Source organism: Bombus flavifrons, chromosome 1 (genome assembly GCF_040668555.2).
Source record: "Bombus flavifrons isolate JBK064 chromosome 1, iyBomFlav1_principal, whole genome shotgun sequence".
Taxonomy (NCBI): Eukaryota; Metazoa; Arthropoda; class Insecta; order Hymenoptera; family Apidae; genus Bombus; species Bombus flavifrons.
In genome coordinates this window covers 7,100,814-7,117,458 of record NC_138442.1, presented here as the reverse complement: position 1 = coordinate 7,117,458, position 16,645 = coordinate 7,100,814, and the positions used below count along the sequence as shown (strand labels likewise).

Below are 16,645 nucleotides of genomic sequence, written 5' to 3'. Positions count from 1 at the left end.
GGAACGTCGATTTCTCGGAATTCGCTAATTTAGAAGTCCCCCGATACTCTGATCGATGGTTTCGCGCGACTTGCTGCGTTTCGTTCGCCAAAAGACGTGTTAGCAGAGAAACGATGTAGATATGGGGGTAAATGAAGAAGGATGAAGAAGATTCGATTAGACGTATTAATCGGTCGTTTGGATCGTCGATTTTAACCGTTTGGGTCGCGATCGCGCTGTTTGGATTTTGTATGGAAAAGTTCGAGTATATTTGAACGGACGACTCACAGTATTTTGTATTTCATTGTTATCTTCTCAATAATTTTTATCGAACAAAACTCGAAATATTTATAAATTAATAGTACGTATATACAAGGTGGTTGGTAACTGGTGGTACAAGCGTAAAGGCGGTGATTCTACGCGAAAAAAGAAGTCGAAAATATAGAACAAAAATTTTTCGTTTGAAGCTTTGTTTTCGAGAAAATCGACTTTGAATTTTCGCTCGGTACGCGTGCACTTTATCACGTCTCGTTATAACGGATCTCACTGTAGATCGTTGTCTCGATGGAAAAATTTAAAAAAAAGAAAAAAGAATTAAAAAAAAAAATTTTTTATTCTATATTTTCGACTTCTTTTTCCGCGTAGAATCACCTCCTTTCCACTTGTACCACCAGTTACCAACCACCCTGTATAATAATATAGATGTATTTCATAAAACTAACAAATATGGCGAGCGCTATTGCGCCGTTTGTTTCTCTTCGCTATCGCGCTGTTGTTGATATTTCGATCCTGTTTTTTCAAACAGCCCTGCGACTCAAACGGTTAATGGCAGACGTTACGAAGAAAGAAGCTTCCGGGAAATTGAAACGCGTGCAGATTTCGCTTACAAAACCGACGAGACTCATCGAACGTATTTTATTTCGCTGTACATGTGCTTTTTCGTTGATACGCGATAAAACAGTTGAACAAACAGACTCGACGTGAGGCAACGGTGATGCAGAAACATCGATGCCCGATCAAGCGACGACGACGGGAGATCACGCAACAACAGCTTTGGAGAAGATTGCGCGTGGCGTGGTTTTAGCAGACAGCCAGAAACCCCTTTCATGCTCGACCATGTACAAATACACGTAGGTGTAGGTACGAACGCGTTAGCGAGCTGTGTGTTTGGATACGGACAGGATGTGGGTCGCTAGCTCGAGTCTACGAAACGGAGTGTCGCATACCACGCTTCGTGCGTTCCTTGTACGTTTACATATGATAGAGATTCCTTTGCGCGACACCGCGCGCACGCACAGAAAGATCGGAGACTCTGCGAAAGCGAATATACACTATGTACGAGAATAAGATGGATAAGGTAAAACAGAGGGGACAAGAGAGACGAACGAAGACGAAGGTTAAAGGAAGAAAGAGGCTGGAAAGAAGGAGAGGCTGCGAGAACCGCGCCCTGCCCACGCCGAGCGCTCGACCTCGCGCGCTTTCAAACGTTTCGTTTCGCTCCGCGTGGATGAGCTACATATCTAATTTCCACGCTCGTTCCTTTTTTCCATCGGCATGCCGTTTTCCCCTAAAACGCAGCTCGTACCGTTATCCGGCAAGCTCGCACGTTCAGCGAAAGCAGTCGACTTACCTGTGTGTATCCGCTGATGCGCCTTTAAATGCGAACTCTTCGTGTAGACCTTTGTACAACCTGCAAAACGAAATAGTTACCAATACCGTGAGCGTTGCTACCGTTTCTCTGACAATGAAAGCATCGCGTCATCCGATCGTACCCGTAGCTCGCACGCTCGGCGCGTTTAGACTTCTCACAACTATGATATTATACACGTACGCTATGTACCGTATGTGTGCCATTAAGCGCCTTTAGGAGTCGGTTACCAATACATCTGCTGCGGATAAAAAGACTCGACGAAGCGTATACAAGTACGTTGACGATTACCAAAGCAACGCAACACTTACCTATGAAATCACAGTGATGAACGCGTCTCTTTTCCAGCTCGGGATTGTTTCGCCTGTTGAATTTCGTGGTGATGCTCGGGGCCTGAATCCTATGAGGAGCATTCATAATGGACGGCTGTGGATAGGGTGGAGGCGGCGTCCGCCTCGGTGGAGCCCCTATCGGAGATCCAGGATCGGAAATCGGTGGCGTGAGCGGGGAAATGTACATTAACCTAGTCATCGAGCCGTAGAGCGGTGACGTCGCGCTGCCACCGATCTGATTCCCGCCTCCGTGGTGAGTCGTCGTCGAGTCGTTGTTGTTATTATTGTTGTTGCTGTTCCCGGTACCGTTATTGTTGCTGCTGTTGCTGTTACCGTTCGCATTGGCGTTGTTGTTGCTGTTGTTGTTACCGTTGCCATTGGCGTTGTTGGCGGTACCGGTGCTGTTGTTATTGGCGCTCGTGTTGTTGTTGTTGTTGTTGTTGTTACTATTGTTGTTGTTGTTGTTAGGGGGAAAAGTCTTGAAAGCGGCAGGCGCGGTCCGGTGATGAACGACTTGCGGGCCGGTTGCAGGGTTCGGATGACCGTTCGCGTAGCCCGACACCGAGTTCGAAGCGGGTCCTTCGAGGAGGTGCAAGGTCGGTGGCGGAGGTAACGGTTCGGTTTTGATCTCGACAGGCGACAATACCGGCGACGAGACGTCGTCGGTCTCCATTTTGACGTGCGACTGCGAGCCCAGCATGTCGGCGTTCTCCGGGTCCAGCTTTTGTATACTCGAGGTAATATCCTCCCAGAGCGGCGGCCTGAGGAACACGTCGTCGTCGTTTCCCGCGGGCTGACTCCTAGACGAGACGAAACTCGCCTGCGGTCGACACACCGGCCCACCAACCTCGAAGAAGTCTTCCATTTGCACCGAGGACTCCCTCGGCTCCTTCTCCGGGTCATCTTCGTCGAGCTTTTGCAGTCGGTCGAGATCCTGTCTACATAGCAAAGTGTCCAGGTCCGATGCCTGCTGGAAATAGAAGACGGACAAAGTCGAGAATACGAGTGGAGAGTTTCAGTTGCGTTTGCGCGCGATTTTGCACCGTCACGATGCTCCGTCTTCGCCTGGCAATGTCGAATCGTCGCTCGTGCGAATCGAAAGCCGAACAAGCAAATAACGCGATGGGTCGGGAAGGACGATATTTGGGGCCAGTCGGAGCCGGTGTAGCTTAAGCAAGCAGCAAACAGGTAAACAAGCGGGTGACTTGCGATATGCTGATTCACGAAAGCGCATGCGGCACGTTGTTCTCGGTTAATATGCAACGACCGCATCGAGGGCTGTGCAGCATGAGGTCTCCCACACTGCACGCCTTCGTATGCCAGTTCTATGATGCATATAACGACTGTATAGCACAGCCGAAGGGAGAGAAGAGGAGACGAAAAGAAAGAAAGGGGAGTAGAGACAGCACAGTTTCGTCTCGAAGATGGGAGGGAGCGGGCCAATGCCGCGTCATTCTTTGCATGATTTGTACACGCGCAACGCGCGCCGCCCTCGTGCGCCGTTCTGTGCGGGCCATGCTGTGCCTCGACTTGCCTTTGCCTTGCCTCGCCGTGCTCTCCACGCTTTCGACGACTGCTCGTACTCTGCTCGCTCAGACCGCATAACATTCCGAATATTTTAATGCGTCGCTATACAATCGCTATATGTAACGCCCCTTTCGCGCCCCCTCTATATCTCTTTCTCCTCTTCCTTTCACCTGGATGCGTGCATGAGCAGTGGCTTTATCATTTTCACGCCGGTTCGATAAAATACGATGCCTCGGAAAGTGGACGAAGGACGAGGCACAAGGTAGGTAGGTACTTACCTATATGTTTCCATAAGCATAGAAACAAGTTCAGGCCGAAGAATTTCGAAGTACCTCGTCAGGCTCCGTTACGACGCGGATCGAAAGAAACGGTATGGAATACGTAAGGTGAATTTTTAAGCGTCATCCTCGTGGGTCGGATTTGTTATCGAGGCGTAAAGAATTCCTATTGCATAGCGTTCGCGGTACACCGATGCGAGATCGCAGATAAAACAGGTTGAACTTGCCCCCGATTCTACCACTTTACCGCGATTAAGTAATTACGAAGAGCGACGTAGAACCGGAAAGATTCGTCGCAAATGACAGAGTATCGCGCGCGCTACACACGGAACAAGAGTATCGACGAGATACGAATTGGCAAATATCGCGAATAAGTAGGAAACTGTCGTTTGGCAAATGGGGAAATTTTGCATGTTTTAACGAAGCAAGATCCATGGTGAAGTTGACACGATAAGCAGCCGAAGCCCTTTTACGACAATATCGAAGGTAGAAGATAAAAGAAGATCTCGATGATGGAAGAATGGATGAAAAAAAAATCTCATTGGAAATTTTTGAACGATTCTGGCTCACCGTCCGGCAAGCTTATATAGTGATTTATGAATTATTTACACAATGAATTATTCATCGTCGGAAGATTGGTATACTCGCAACACTCGATCGTACCTGATATGCAATTTGAAAAGGAGTTTGTAGCGAGGTACGATATGCGCGCTTGCGCGCGAAACATTATATTTAAATGCCATATCGTCTCGACCAGGATGGATGCGGGCTCTCGTGCGCGTTCATCGATAAAATAACCAGCAACGATCGCAAACTGCTGCTTTCGTCGTCGTATTGTTATATCGTGTGTAAAAGGAAACGACGGCGAAAACAGAAGAAAAGAGAAGAAAAATTGGTCAAACGGAAGTCGAGGGGATCCTCGTCAAATTTCCTTCGTCTCGCGTTCTTCGTCGTCTTTGCCTGTACCTAGCAGTTAAGGAAAACGTTGGATACAAATTTTGCAGAATCTTCGACAGACAATGCGCCGAGTGCGACGCTGGGCGGCGAAGCTGAGATTGAGACACGATTCGATCGACTATTGGGAGGAATTCGATAGTCGTTGATATTGTTTTTCAAGTGCCGCCCTTCTGCACTCTCGGTTTTCTCGTCTTTTTCTCTGGTCGTTCAGGTCGGTCCGAGCGTGTCTCTTGACTCACGCCGTCGCGTCGCGTCGGTCTCTTTTTCGCGTTGCGATAATGATAGTGCGGAGCGTGAGCAAAGTTCGTCCATCCGGCTATTAATGCGCGTAATCATAGAGTCAGGGCCGTCGGTGTTAATAATGCGTTTTCGAATCTGTCAGAGCGAGAACGAACACCCACGCAGTCGATAGATAGCGCGTCGTCATCGTAGCTGGCGTGTAAGATGAAAAACCTTTGCATCCGTGTTCGTTCGCTCGTGCCGCCTAGTATTTTTTATTCCGACCAATCGCAGCTTCGCGGCCTCGCGACTCGCAAAGGAACGCGCAAGCGCACGCGCGTCTTCTGCCCCCATTTACCGCGATTCCACGATTAATTATCCAATTCGCGCACTTTCTGTTCCGAGTCTCCACAGAGTAACGACTAACTAAACTCAAACATCTGCTCTTCGATCGAACCGCATTAGCGTCGATCTTGTGACATTTTGCAGCTCGTTCACGAGGAAAAACATTGCGCATACGAGATTTTGCAGGATCGGCGCGGTTCCAGAGATCGAAGACGCAAAGATGTGTTGGGCTGGCAACTAAATGATTGCGGACTTTGTCAATATCGCCTATTGACAAAATCCGCAATCACTTAGTTGCCAACCCACGAGATACGACGAAGGCGCGAACGTTGCCAAAGCGAACGAGGAAAACGCGCGGTTTTCCGGTTTCTCGCGTCGTATATTCTAATTATGGGAAACGAATGATAGAACGAGATCGGCAACGGTGTATCGACAGGTTTATCGTTCGGTGTATTTATCGAGTGCCGAGGCAAATGGAAGGCGAAAGATGAATGAAAAGCCGTGAGCAGGAAAGCGGCCATAGCGTTGGCGGTAACGAAGCGTAGCGCGCAGAAGCGAGCTCGCCGAATCAATCTGGCGAGGCCACACCCTCTGACCTAAAGCCGTATTATCGCGATAAATGCGCGGGCAAATGTCAGCCGTGCGCACTGTCGGCCATTTTTCTCCAAAGCTTTCGACGAACGACCTGCCAAAATCGTTGCATCGACCTCGCACGACCGTACTCGCGTCCTCGACTATCGCCACGCGGATTACTCGCTCGCTTGCACCGCTGTCTCGTCCTCGCGTCGCTTTCTTAGGACTCGAAACAGCGAACGAGCAACGCGATAGTCGACCAGCGCTCAATGGCGCTACGAATCGAACTCGGGGAAGCTTCATTTGCACTCGAGGAAGTGGTCACCACTTATAAGAAAATTCTATATCTGGTCTTTTTAGTTTTCTCAAACACTGAAGCCATCGACAGCGTGTAGACAAAAGACTGCGACGAAGACAGACCATAAACGGTAGACAGGCGACGTTGGCTTCGGGGTTTTCAGTTATTGGGTAACACGGTTAGCGTGCGGATCTGGACCAGCTCAAATTATATTCTTGCTTATAATTACACTTCTATTTAAATATATTTTCTGCCTTACAATTTATCCACGAGTTTTCTCTGTTTACACATCGAATAACCTCAACAGAGCCAACACGATGGAAATTAAGAGACGCGTAAATGTCTGACTTTACAGGGAAAATCCGTGCACGTGGCTGCTACGTTCGACTGGAACAGCTCGTCTGTGACTTCGCTCCGCAGCCAACTTGCCGCTAAAATCGCGTCACCAGAAAGAGGAATGCGTATGCAAGTTGTACGAAAATAATGGTGACCGTACAACAGTGTCCTTTCTCGTACGGCAAGCCGGTAATTTAGTTAAATGATGGCGCGAGATGGGCGACGCCTGTGGCCCGAACAACCTACCATTCGAGTAAGAAGAAGAAGAAGAAGAAGAGGAGAAAGAAAGTTTTGGGACCAAGGCGAAAAGAAAGAAACTGAGGGGGCGTGGCACAATCAAGGATTAAGTTCAGATGCAAATTTACGTTTCTCGAGAATGCCACTTGCCACGGCTCCTCCCTCGAAAATCGATCAATCCCTCGGCTCCGGTTCGCCAACTTTGCAGTTTCGACAAGCTGCCCGCGTCCTTCTTTCGTCCATCACGCGCACAAATTTCATATGTAGCTGCACACGAGTCAATGGAAGATTCGAATCGGCAGAGACTCATATTCTTGTGCCTCGGAGTGCCAACGCTGTTTCGATTTGCTAGGTTTAAAGGTAAACGCCGGACATAACATTATCGCCGGAGTTACTCCAACTATGGGGAACAGTAAGTAATTCCAACATAGAAATTCTTCAACGATTCCAATGGAAAACTCTAAGATCCTTAATAGATACACCTTGGTATATTACCAACGAAACAATACATCGCGACCTCAAGACACCCACAGTCAAAGAAGAAATATGCAAATTCAGTAATAGGTATAGCATAAGAGTTAACAACCACGAAATCCCACTAGCTACTCAATTACTCGACATGTCAGATCAGATCCGCAGTCTAAGAAGACATCTAGATTCAAGCACTAGATTCAACTAGAATCAAACACACGATAAACACTTATTAAACACGACATAGTACCACGCCAGAAAAACTTACTTGTAATTCTCAATGAGAATTGATTGTAAAATTCATGCGGAGTTACGTTTGAACTTACGACTGACTATTGCAATTTTATCACTCGTCTCTTTAATAAACCAACGCGTATAATAATCCACCTCAGATATCGTCGCGTGCGATATCGAGACAAAGCGACGTCCATTCGGAAGATAACCAAAGGTCGCGACCGTAGAAAAGAACAGGAAGCTGCCAGCCAGACCGATGACCTACATATCGAGTAGCCAACTACTTATTTCGCAAGTTTGAGTAGTTGGAACACGGGAAACGTGTATTTTCTTCGTGCTACGGACAAAGGAGCGGAGTCTGTAGGTACAAAGTCGTAAAGGAAGACAGCTACGTCGTTCGAGTGATGGCGGAGCTAGGCGAGGCAAGGTGAGGATTTATCCAAACGACGAAAGAGGAGAAACGATAGCGGTCGACGAAGAACGGTATCGCGAAACGCGGAACAACGGCTAGAGAAGGCTACTACGTTTGGCAAAGAGAGAAGGAAAATACCATTCATTCGCCTATGTAGGAATTTTCGGATTCGATGTTCGTGCAAAAAGGGAAGCGTCTCTCGCCTGGTCTCAACCTGGCTCTCTCCTCTTCTTCTCTTTCCTCTTGGCGTTCGGTGTTCGAGGGGGCTGTACTGGCGCGGACACGTAGATTCTATCTTGCCATTCAACCGCCTAGGTAATAAAACTCTCGCGTCCATTATTTACTTGCATTATCGTTACTTTACGCCCACGTGGACGCGCCACGTATTTATGGTGAAATTATTCAGCATTATTCCGCAGATATGAATAACGCGAGAGATACGACCCACCGATAGGCGGTATAATTCGCTAAATTTTCAAAAGTTCAACAAGAAGAGAAAGAAAGTTGTTTTCTCTGCGAGGGTTTCGCTCGAGTTCCACGCGATCGCTGGAAACGACGAAGAGACGTACGGACGACAACTGGAAGGAGACGGCGCGCGAGCGAACGAATTGCTTTCCACGAGGGTATCATTGTTCCCCATACATATTTCGTAACTAGATTGGCATTTCTGATGCAAGTCGAGCTACACTGACCTTTAAACAACTTTCTTTAGGCTACGCGTGACTTGATCTCAGAACTCGGCTTCTCGGTTGCCTCGTTCACCTACTTGATACTACGTGTTTCGTGTTAGGTGGTGTACGCGCCTGTCTACATGCTCTGTGTTCCAAGTGTAAGAGCATTAAAGCCTGGAACTGCGCGATTTCCGATACCTGCCGATCGACAAATCACCTTCGAATCGAGTTATTCTTTCTTTCCTAGAACCTGCGCCGCCTCAAGATATCGCGTCTCGACAAATCGTCGTCACGCTATCGAAGGCTCCGACTATCTCGCGTGTACGATCCTCGCGGACGCCACTCCACCAGGCGAGCAAAGTTTCCGTTTGCTTGTTGCAATAAACGGGCCGAGCTCTTTCGGAACAAATCACAACGCACGATACGGAAACGAAATGCCTCGCTCGAAGAGAAGCACAAGTGGCTAGTTCGCAAGGGAACGCACTTGCATCATGCGCGTTACGCGTACGTTACGCAAGTTAAACGTTAGCGTATCGGCGGGTCCGCGGCGACGGCGAATTAATACGTCGGTTAAAATACATCGAGGCGGAGTGAAATTAGTGCGGAAAGCAATACGTGGGATATTTAACTTCACCGACAGTATCGCAGGAAAGATCAAAATGATTGCGCAAATCCGTGTTGCAAATTCTACTAATGGTGTCTGTGTGGCCGTATTTAGATGTATAGGAGGGTTGATAAATTAGGTTGCAGTGGCTGCGACGATGGTAGATCTGTTAATCCTATCGGTTGCAATTTTTCAAAAGAACTCGATTTCCGGAAAAATGCGTCTCTTGTTGGAAGAATGCAAAGGAAATTCGAAATACGCGCGTTTTGCAGATTCAACTAGCCCGGTTACCACGCCCTGTAACGCTGACCTGGCGTATACGTGGCGTTACCGTTAGGCCGCCGACAAATTGCCGTGGTCGAAATTATTCGCCGGTGTTTTTGCTTTGAACGGCGCGAGACAATCGCGTTGAAGAAAATCACGCGACACGACGCGCCGCGTCTCGACGCGCTCGCTCGCGATTTCACCGTAACCACAGGGCAGGAAAATTTATGCGCGCAGACCCACTGCGCTCTCCTGCCGTTAAGCGTATCATAAATATGAAACAGAGGAAACGAAAGGACGTTCGGGCGACAATGCGCCGGACGAAATAATACGTCGCACCGACCGATGTCTCCGGCTACTTCTCAGCCTGTACGCTCCGCATACCACACGAATACTCGCGTTATTAGAGAGACGAAGGGAGGAAAAGCGAAGCGGATCGCGATATCCTTGACGTCGGATACGAAACGACGACGATGGTCGACCGGACAGTGACTTTCAGACCAGAAAATTACTTAATGAATATGGACATGCAACGCATTATGGGATATTAAAAGGCACGTGCGCACGTGCGCGCGTGGGCACATCTTCGTTGTTTCGTGCCCTCCCATCGCGCTGCTTGACAGCCGACAGTTTGCGTTGCGTTAGTCAACGCGCGACGAACCAACGCACCCCTCTCTTCCCTTAACCTTTACATGGAGCGGCGAAGGGTCGCGCGCAAGCCTAACCGCGCAACACAAGATACCATTTCACGCTGTTTACCTACGAGAAAAGGGGGACCACGTTTGGAATCGACCACGACCGTCGATACCTGCCTCTGCCAATCATCCGAACGTAATCAAATTCTCGTCGAATTTTCTCCCCTTTCGGCTCGATCGGTCAACTATCCCGCCCCGATTCTCGTTGACGCCTTCTGGTCGTAGGAAACACCCAAATTAAATTGGCCCGGTTTTACGGCTGTTTCAGTCTGGAACGTCTACACGCTGCTTCTTTTTAAAAACCTAGCCCGATCGATGTGGAACGTTTCTATCGATAATTTGCGCAAGTCGCGTGGCTGATCTCCGGTTGGATATATCGTTAGGGCTTACGGCACGGCTGGTAGGCCGGTTGGCTCGCCTGCCGCTTCATCATCGATCTCATTGTTAGACGGTCGTCTCACGCGATTCGCGCATCCCGTGAATCCACTCCCCTCGTTAGGAACCACGCGTCGTATATTACACGAACATGCCGCATACTCGCCAACGCATAAATCTACGCGCAAGGACAAATTGCCATTAAATCGAACCATTAAATCGAAGCGACTGGCTTTCCTCGCTCGGCCACGAAACCTCGCCGCTGCTAAGAAAAACTCGTCTTGTTTCTTTCAAATCGTCGATTGCCACGATTCTTATCGTACGGATTTTCTTTCGGCGACTTACGCGCGCCATAGAGGCAACGAAAGGATCGTTTCAAGTTGAAGGGGTTGCGCAGAATCAGGCGGCATTACGCCGATAATTCCGTGGCGATTAAACGGCCGGCATCGTGCGTTTTAAGCGAGTGTGCTTTTTGCGCTGACCGTTTCATTATCGTACCTTATTAAATTTCCAGGTGCAGCGGTCGGATGATTCGCCGTCTTGCTCGTCCCTTGTGATCACGATCGCCGCTGCTCCACGCGCACGATGATCGACGATCATGGTCGCTCGGAGGAGGAAGATTATCGTTATCGAGCCAGAGCAGTTACGCAATGACGCGCATGAGTCACTGAAAAGTCGTTGCAGGGTGATCCCTGTGGCAAAACCGGGATCACTCTTGGCAACGACGTGCCGCATTAGCGTGATTACACGCTTCGCTCGCGGACGAGTCAGCTGGTAGCGCGTTCAACTTCCGTGCTACCTGGCCATCCCCCTTGTAATTTGCACCTGGTGCTTTGATTCTATCTACTCTGTGCGCCGTAATCCCGATAATACCACCCCCGCTTCGAAGCTGTTAACACACAGGGACGCAAGCGGTCGCCAACTTTTTCCATAGTCGCTGTTCCATTCGCTTTGCACGATCGTTGTATGTTCCTTCGTTCGCGTTCTCTTACCGCGGCTTCTCATCGTTCGATTAAACAGAAGGAAACGCGTTGGCCGGCCAGCCAGGTACGGGTGATGCTATAAATCAAAAAATGGAAGAAACCGTTTAATCATCTTGTCGGCTCGCGGTTCGTTCGTATACGTTACAAGGATCGACTATTACGAAGGCGTTGTTGCGTTGACGAAGGCTATATCGCGGCTTTCCGCTCAGAACATCGTTATGGTCTCCCTCTTTTTACTTTTCTCTCTGTCGCTCGCTCGTTCGCTCGCTCTGTGTGTAGAAACTCACGTAAACTCGGCTGCTAACCCCCGCCGCTAATGCACTTTTAATTAATTAAACGAGCCAATGGGGCGGCCCCTGTTCCTTCGTAGTCTCGTGCCGACCTCGCGTGTCGACTGTCCGCTCTAGGTGCAAACTCATCCCTCCGGAGAGAACTCCCTTTCCCACCCTCTTGCCCCATTGATCCGTCCTTTTTCACTCTCTTTCAAACTGTCCTCGCGCTTCCGTTACTGCCCGATATAACCCTAGCTTAAAAGCTTTTAGCCGACAAACGAGCCGCGCGATCCTCTTCCCAATCACGTGGATCCTTTCCTTTCCTAGCTATCGTGTCCGCTCGTGTTCGATTTGAACGCGCGTATCAATATCAATTTCAATCCTCGTTTCTTCGAATTGACTGGGAAAGAGAAAGAAATAAAGAAAAAGCGAAAGAAAAGAAGGGTACAGGTATAACGATATTTTTCAACACTAGAACTATCACACCAGTCAAACTGACTGGTCTTACAAGTTTATTTTTAAATTCCTACTTCATGTTATATCTTTTCTCCGCAATGATGTAATGACTTTCGCAACGATAACTAAATGAATAATATAATGAATTTTATTTTGGTTTCTATGCATTCAAACTGAAAATAATTTTGTATCAATGCTACTTATACCAATATCAGACAAAATGACTGGTACTTCTCGAAGTGTAAAAGGGTACTGTAATCTGTTTATCGAATCCCAATTAACCAGTTTCTTCGTTTTGTACAACTTCCCACACGTTTTTTAAATTTTTACTGCGTATCGTTCAATATGACGATATCAGTTATCAGGAAAATTCCGGATCGATCGCTAGATCGCTAGATGCTAACGCCAGAAATACCACAGCAATCAAAACGACTGGTTCTACAATTTTATAAATGTGTCAAAATGTACTACATAACATGGAATTCCTTCTGCAAGAAAGTAATAAATCAATAAATATACAAATATTCCATTATTACGTATTTTTTAAAGACCAGTCATTTCGACTGGTTCTGGTAAAAACAGCTTCGTGTTAACACTTCGACTGCTACGTTGGTCATTGGTGGCCGGAGCGCTTGAACTTCTTACAATTGTAAAAATTGTATGAAGATTGACAGTTGGGGTATTTTGAATATAACCCATAAATAGAAGATACTTTGAAATAAAAAGTGCTCCATTGAACGATTAAACATTTTTATTAGAACATCGATAAAAAAAATGAAAACAAATGTTGCATCTAACGGTGCACTGTGTTAAAACTCTCTAAACATAAATGTGGCTCGTCAATACAATCTTTTTGGTCCGATTCTTAGCAATTTTTCATCCTAACTGCTTAACATTTTTTTTATAGCACTCTCTGCAAAATTTTCGCGCCAGGTACGCTTGCCCTTCTTTCTTCTGCGTTTCGTGTGGCGATCTTTGTCGAATAAGTATATTTGACGGCTCTGGTGAACGGCACTGTGTAAGGTGCGTTGCGAGTGCCATTCTAAAATCTGATACCTCGATTTTTGTTTTTCTTGCTTGTTTATAGAGTATCACCGCGTTTGAAATTGATGTATTTAACGATAACTCTAAAGCTAATTTTATATACCACTCGAGAATTCTTCTATGTGGTGTAGAATATGCTATCATTCGATCTGATAAATTTACAGCACATTTTCCTCTGTTGTAATCTACCACTACCATTCCTTTGTCACAAACATAATTTTTTTCCGGACCTCTACCATTTCAGCCGAATGTTTCGTCGAAATCATAAAAATAATCATAATACTGTTTACTAATATCTTCTACACGTTTCAACAATATATTCTGCACGTTTTGCTTACGACGAAATAACGAATTCGAATGGTTTGTTGAAATAAACGAAGTCTTGTTATAATATGTCGTTATCAACTGTTAACAAGGCGCCACGGTGATCACCCGTGACCACTAATAAGATAAACGGTCCATTGGGGAAGAATGTTGTCTTACGTCATCAATTTATTATTTTGCCAGTATATGCTTTGTATAATAAAAATACTCCCGTGGCGCCCTCAGCGAAACATGTGATCTCGGCGTGGCAGTCAAAGTGTTACTATCGGTAGTTCTAGTGTTAACCTATACAAAAGTCTGGAATCTGTTAACGCGATCTTACGTTCGAATATCGATCGTTATCCACCTTGTGCCTAGTTTACGAGCACCGCGATCGCCGCTATTACGATCATTGCCAGTTTAAGGCTATAAACCGGTTATTAAAGTTAATTACATGTATTTCAAGCTGAATTAAACGATGCGATTTAATCCGTTTCGTAGGCCGGTCTCTGCTCGCAACACGATTCGCCAACCATCCTTCCTTTTCCCAACGATTTTCCTCGCTATTTACAAGCCTACTCCACCCACACCACGCTCCAACCGGAAAGACTCGCGGCTGTTAGCCGCGACCGTTCACGAAGGAATTGCGTCTTCTTCTTGGAACGAAGGAAACGATGGCGCGACGAACAATCGACAAAGTAGGTATCGAAATCGAAAGACACGACGATATTTACGAGGCTAGAGAACGGCTCAGAGAGAGAGAGAGAGAGAGGGAGAGAAAGAGAGAGGTGACCGTTACAGTCTCGTTAATTAAATGGTTTATAAGCTTGACTAAATATTCGAATCTTTGCATTCAATTAGTTACGGGTCGCCGAGGGCGATGTCTCGAAAAGCGCGACTATACACGGTAGATAGGGTTGCTTGGGGCTGCGAGATGCAAGACGATTAGAATGAATGGCCGCCATAAATCAGGTTGCTCGTTGGAACGGACGCGACGCGAAGCGGTTCGGCGCGACGCAAGGGGGTGCAAGGAGGTGCAAGGAGGCGCGGAATACGTGGACTCGGGTTAGCTCGTCCTACCGCTACCTGGGACCACCGATCCCGTGGACCTCCGCATCCCGTGCATCGTTTCACCATCACAGCTCTCCCTTTCGCCGGTTCTCTCCGATGTGCTCGCGAGCCTCGTTTGCCCCGTTTTCTCCTTTAACCGTGGCTAATCTAAAACCTACTGCTCACGGTCGCGACATCGGCCTATCCGAATAATGCTGATCCAGCGGCCGCTTCTTCGTTCGGTTCGTGTTCCTTCGGCCGTGCACGCGCTTGTGCTCGTGCCCGATCCCGCTCGTCGACCCGTGCCGTGCTGCGGCTTTGTTCGTGTCCACCGAAAATAAACGAGCCACGAGCTGACACGGTTCGAACGAGCCTGCTTTTTTCCTCTACCTTTTTGCCCTCCCCCTTCCTCCAGCTCGTCGTCCCTTTTTCTCTCTGCCTGTCTGCCCTTGCACCGCTTTCAGACGGATCTAATTATCGCAGTCGCTTTTATTGATTCGCCTAAGAATTTATTAGCCTGTGACCTCCGCACTCGCGGCCTTCGTTTTGTTCGCCACGACACGGCCGACCCATGAAACTTCACTCGTTCGGCTCTCGATACGAGGAAACTACGTGGCTTCGCATCGGCGAAACGACGTCGATTCCGACCGATCGAATCGCGTGCTGTTTTCGATCATTTGCAAGCAGCTGCATGTTCGTCGAATGGCGCGATTGAGTTCGAATACGGCAGTTCCTGGATTCGTAGTTTCGTGGAAAACGACACCGTATCTCGTATCTCGGCGGAACGTTCGCAAAGCCGTGCGCACGCGCGTCTCTCAAGCTGCCCCGTAGCCGTAACGGATGACACACTTTTCGCAGAAATTCGCAACGCGAGCGAAACACGTAGAACGAAGAAAGCCGGTGAAAGCTGGAACATAGTGATTTTCATTGGCCACGGGAAATCGCCACCCCTGATTCGCTACTCGTTTAGCTGGCGACCCAGGGAGCCAACCATCTGCAGGATCAACATCTCGGTCGAGGCGGTAGCGATCGGAAAGTTTTAATACTACGAAGAATCCGATGATATCTCGGTAAGGCGAAGACGGTGTCGCATCACAATACGTGGAACGTGATCCTTGCGTCAAGCAGCGTATTCATCGATATAAACTGCTCGTTCGCTTCATCCCCTTAACGATCCTGCCGTCGATTAAACTACAAGTTTCCAATATCCAGGTCGTAAACGAAAGCGGTGTATTTCGTGGAAACTTGTCTATTGAAAAACGTCGCTAAAGATGATCACTGGAATGCTGGTAAAATACCAGCAGCGAAATTCTACCTTTCGGCCAATTGCTCGGTAGAATTTTTAGTTCACGCAACGGCCGCTTTCGCCGATTTCGCAGATCGTACGACGATCGACTTGTATTCGTCGTAACGACGTTTGCTGCGCATGAATTCGTTGCTATTAATGGTTCCTAACGAGCGGATAGCAATTCCATTACGATTAGCTTGACGCGCTTTGTGCGGCTGGAATGTTTGAGCAAGTGCGTGGGCGTGAAACGTGGTCGGGGATGACGATTGTTCGGAGGCAGCAAGGTATATCCACGTGCGTGTGTAGGGACGCGCGTGTGTGCGCCGGTAAGCGCATACACGAGCGATGGACGAGACGAAAACTCGGCTCCTCCACTACTCCACTCAGCGGTGAGCATGTTTCCTGATGGGGTCATCAGCGCGAATTAACATACTGGGTGGACTCGTATGACACGCACACGTGCGCTTCTTTACCAACCTTTCCATCTGACTCAGTCAGCCTTTCTCTTTCTCGCCTCTGCCTTCTTCCTCTTCCCTTTCCTTTTCGTTTCGTCCCGTCACCCTCCCCCGTTTTCTTTCAATTTTCTTTGCTTTGTCCCCTGTGATCTGGTCGCGTCTTGTATCCTCTCGCCCTTTTCTCATTTCCTGACTTCGTAGATCCGTCGCTCTGTCGTTCCTCTCACCTTTCCCCCTCTGTTCGCACCGGCGAAAAGGGAAAACAGAGACTCAAACGGTTTCAGATGGCGGATCTATCGGTTTAGACGCGATATGACAGAGCACGCGAAAATGCACAGT

At 47.9% G+C, this 16,645-nt stretch overlaps 1 protein-coding gene across 4 annotated transcripts in view; it reads right to left on the bottom strand.

Moving 5' to 3' along the window:
- The window catches only part of LOC138180497 (dendritic arbor reduction protein 1), a 45,043-nt gene that overhangs the window by 7,864 nt on the left and 20,534 nt on the right, over positions 1–16,645 (bottom strand). For 2 of the 4 annotated variants that reach the window (XM_069114394.1, XM_069114415.1), the window contains 2 exons: positions 1,939–2,929; positions 1,610–1,669 (listed from right to left, as the gene is read on the bottom strand). In XM_069114394.1, coding sequence (XP_068970495.1) covers positions 1,610–1,669; positions 1,939–2,929 — 1,051 coding nt within the window. The remainder of the gene's footprint in view (positions 1–1,609; positions 1,670–1,938; positions 2,930–16,645) is intronic. The other 2 variants (XM_069114405.1, XM_069114424.1) reach the window with 2 other exon arrangements.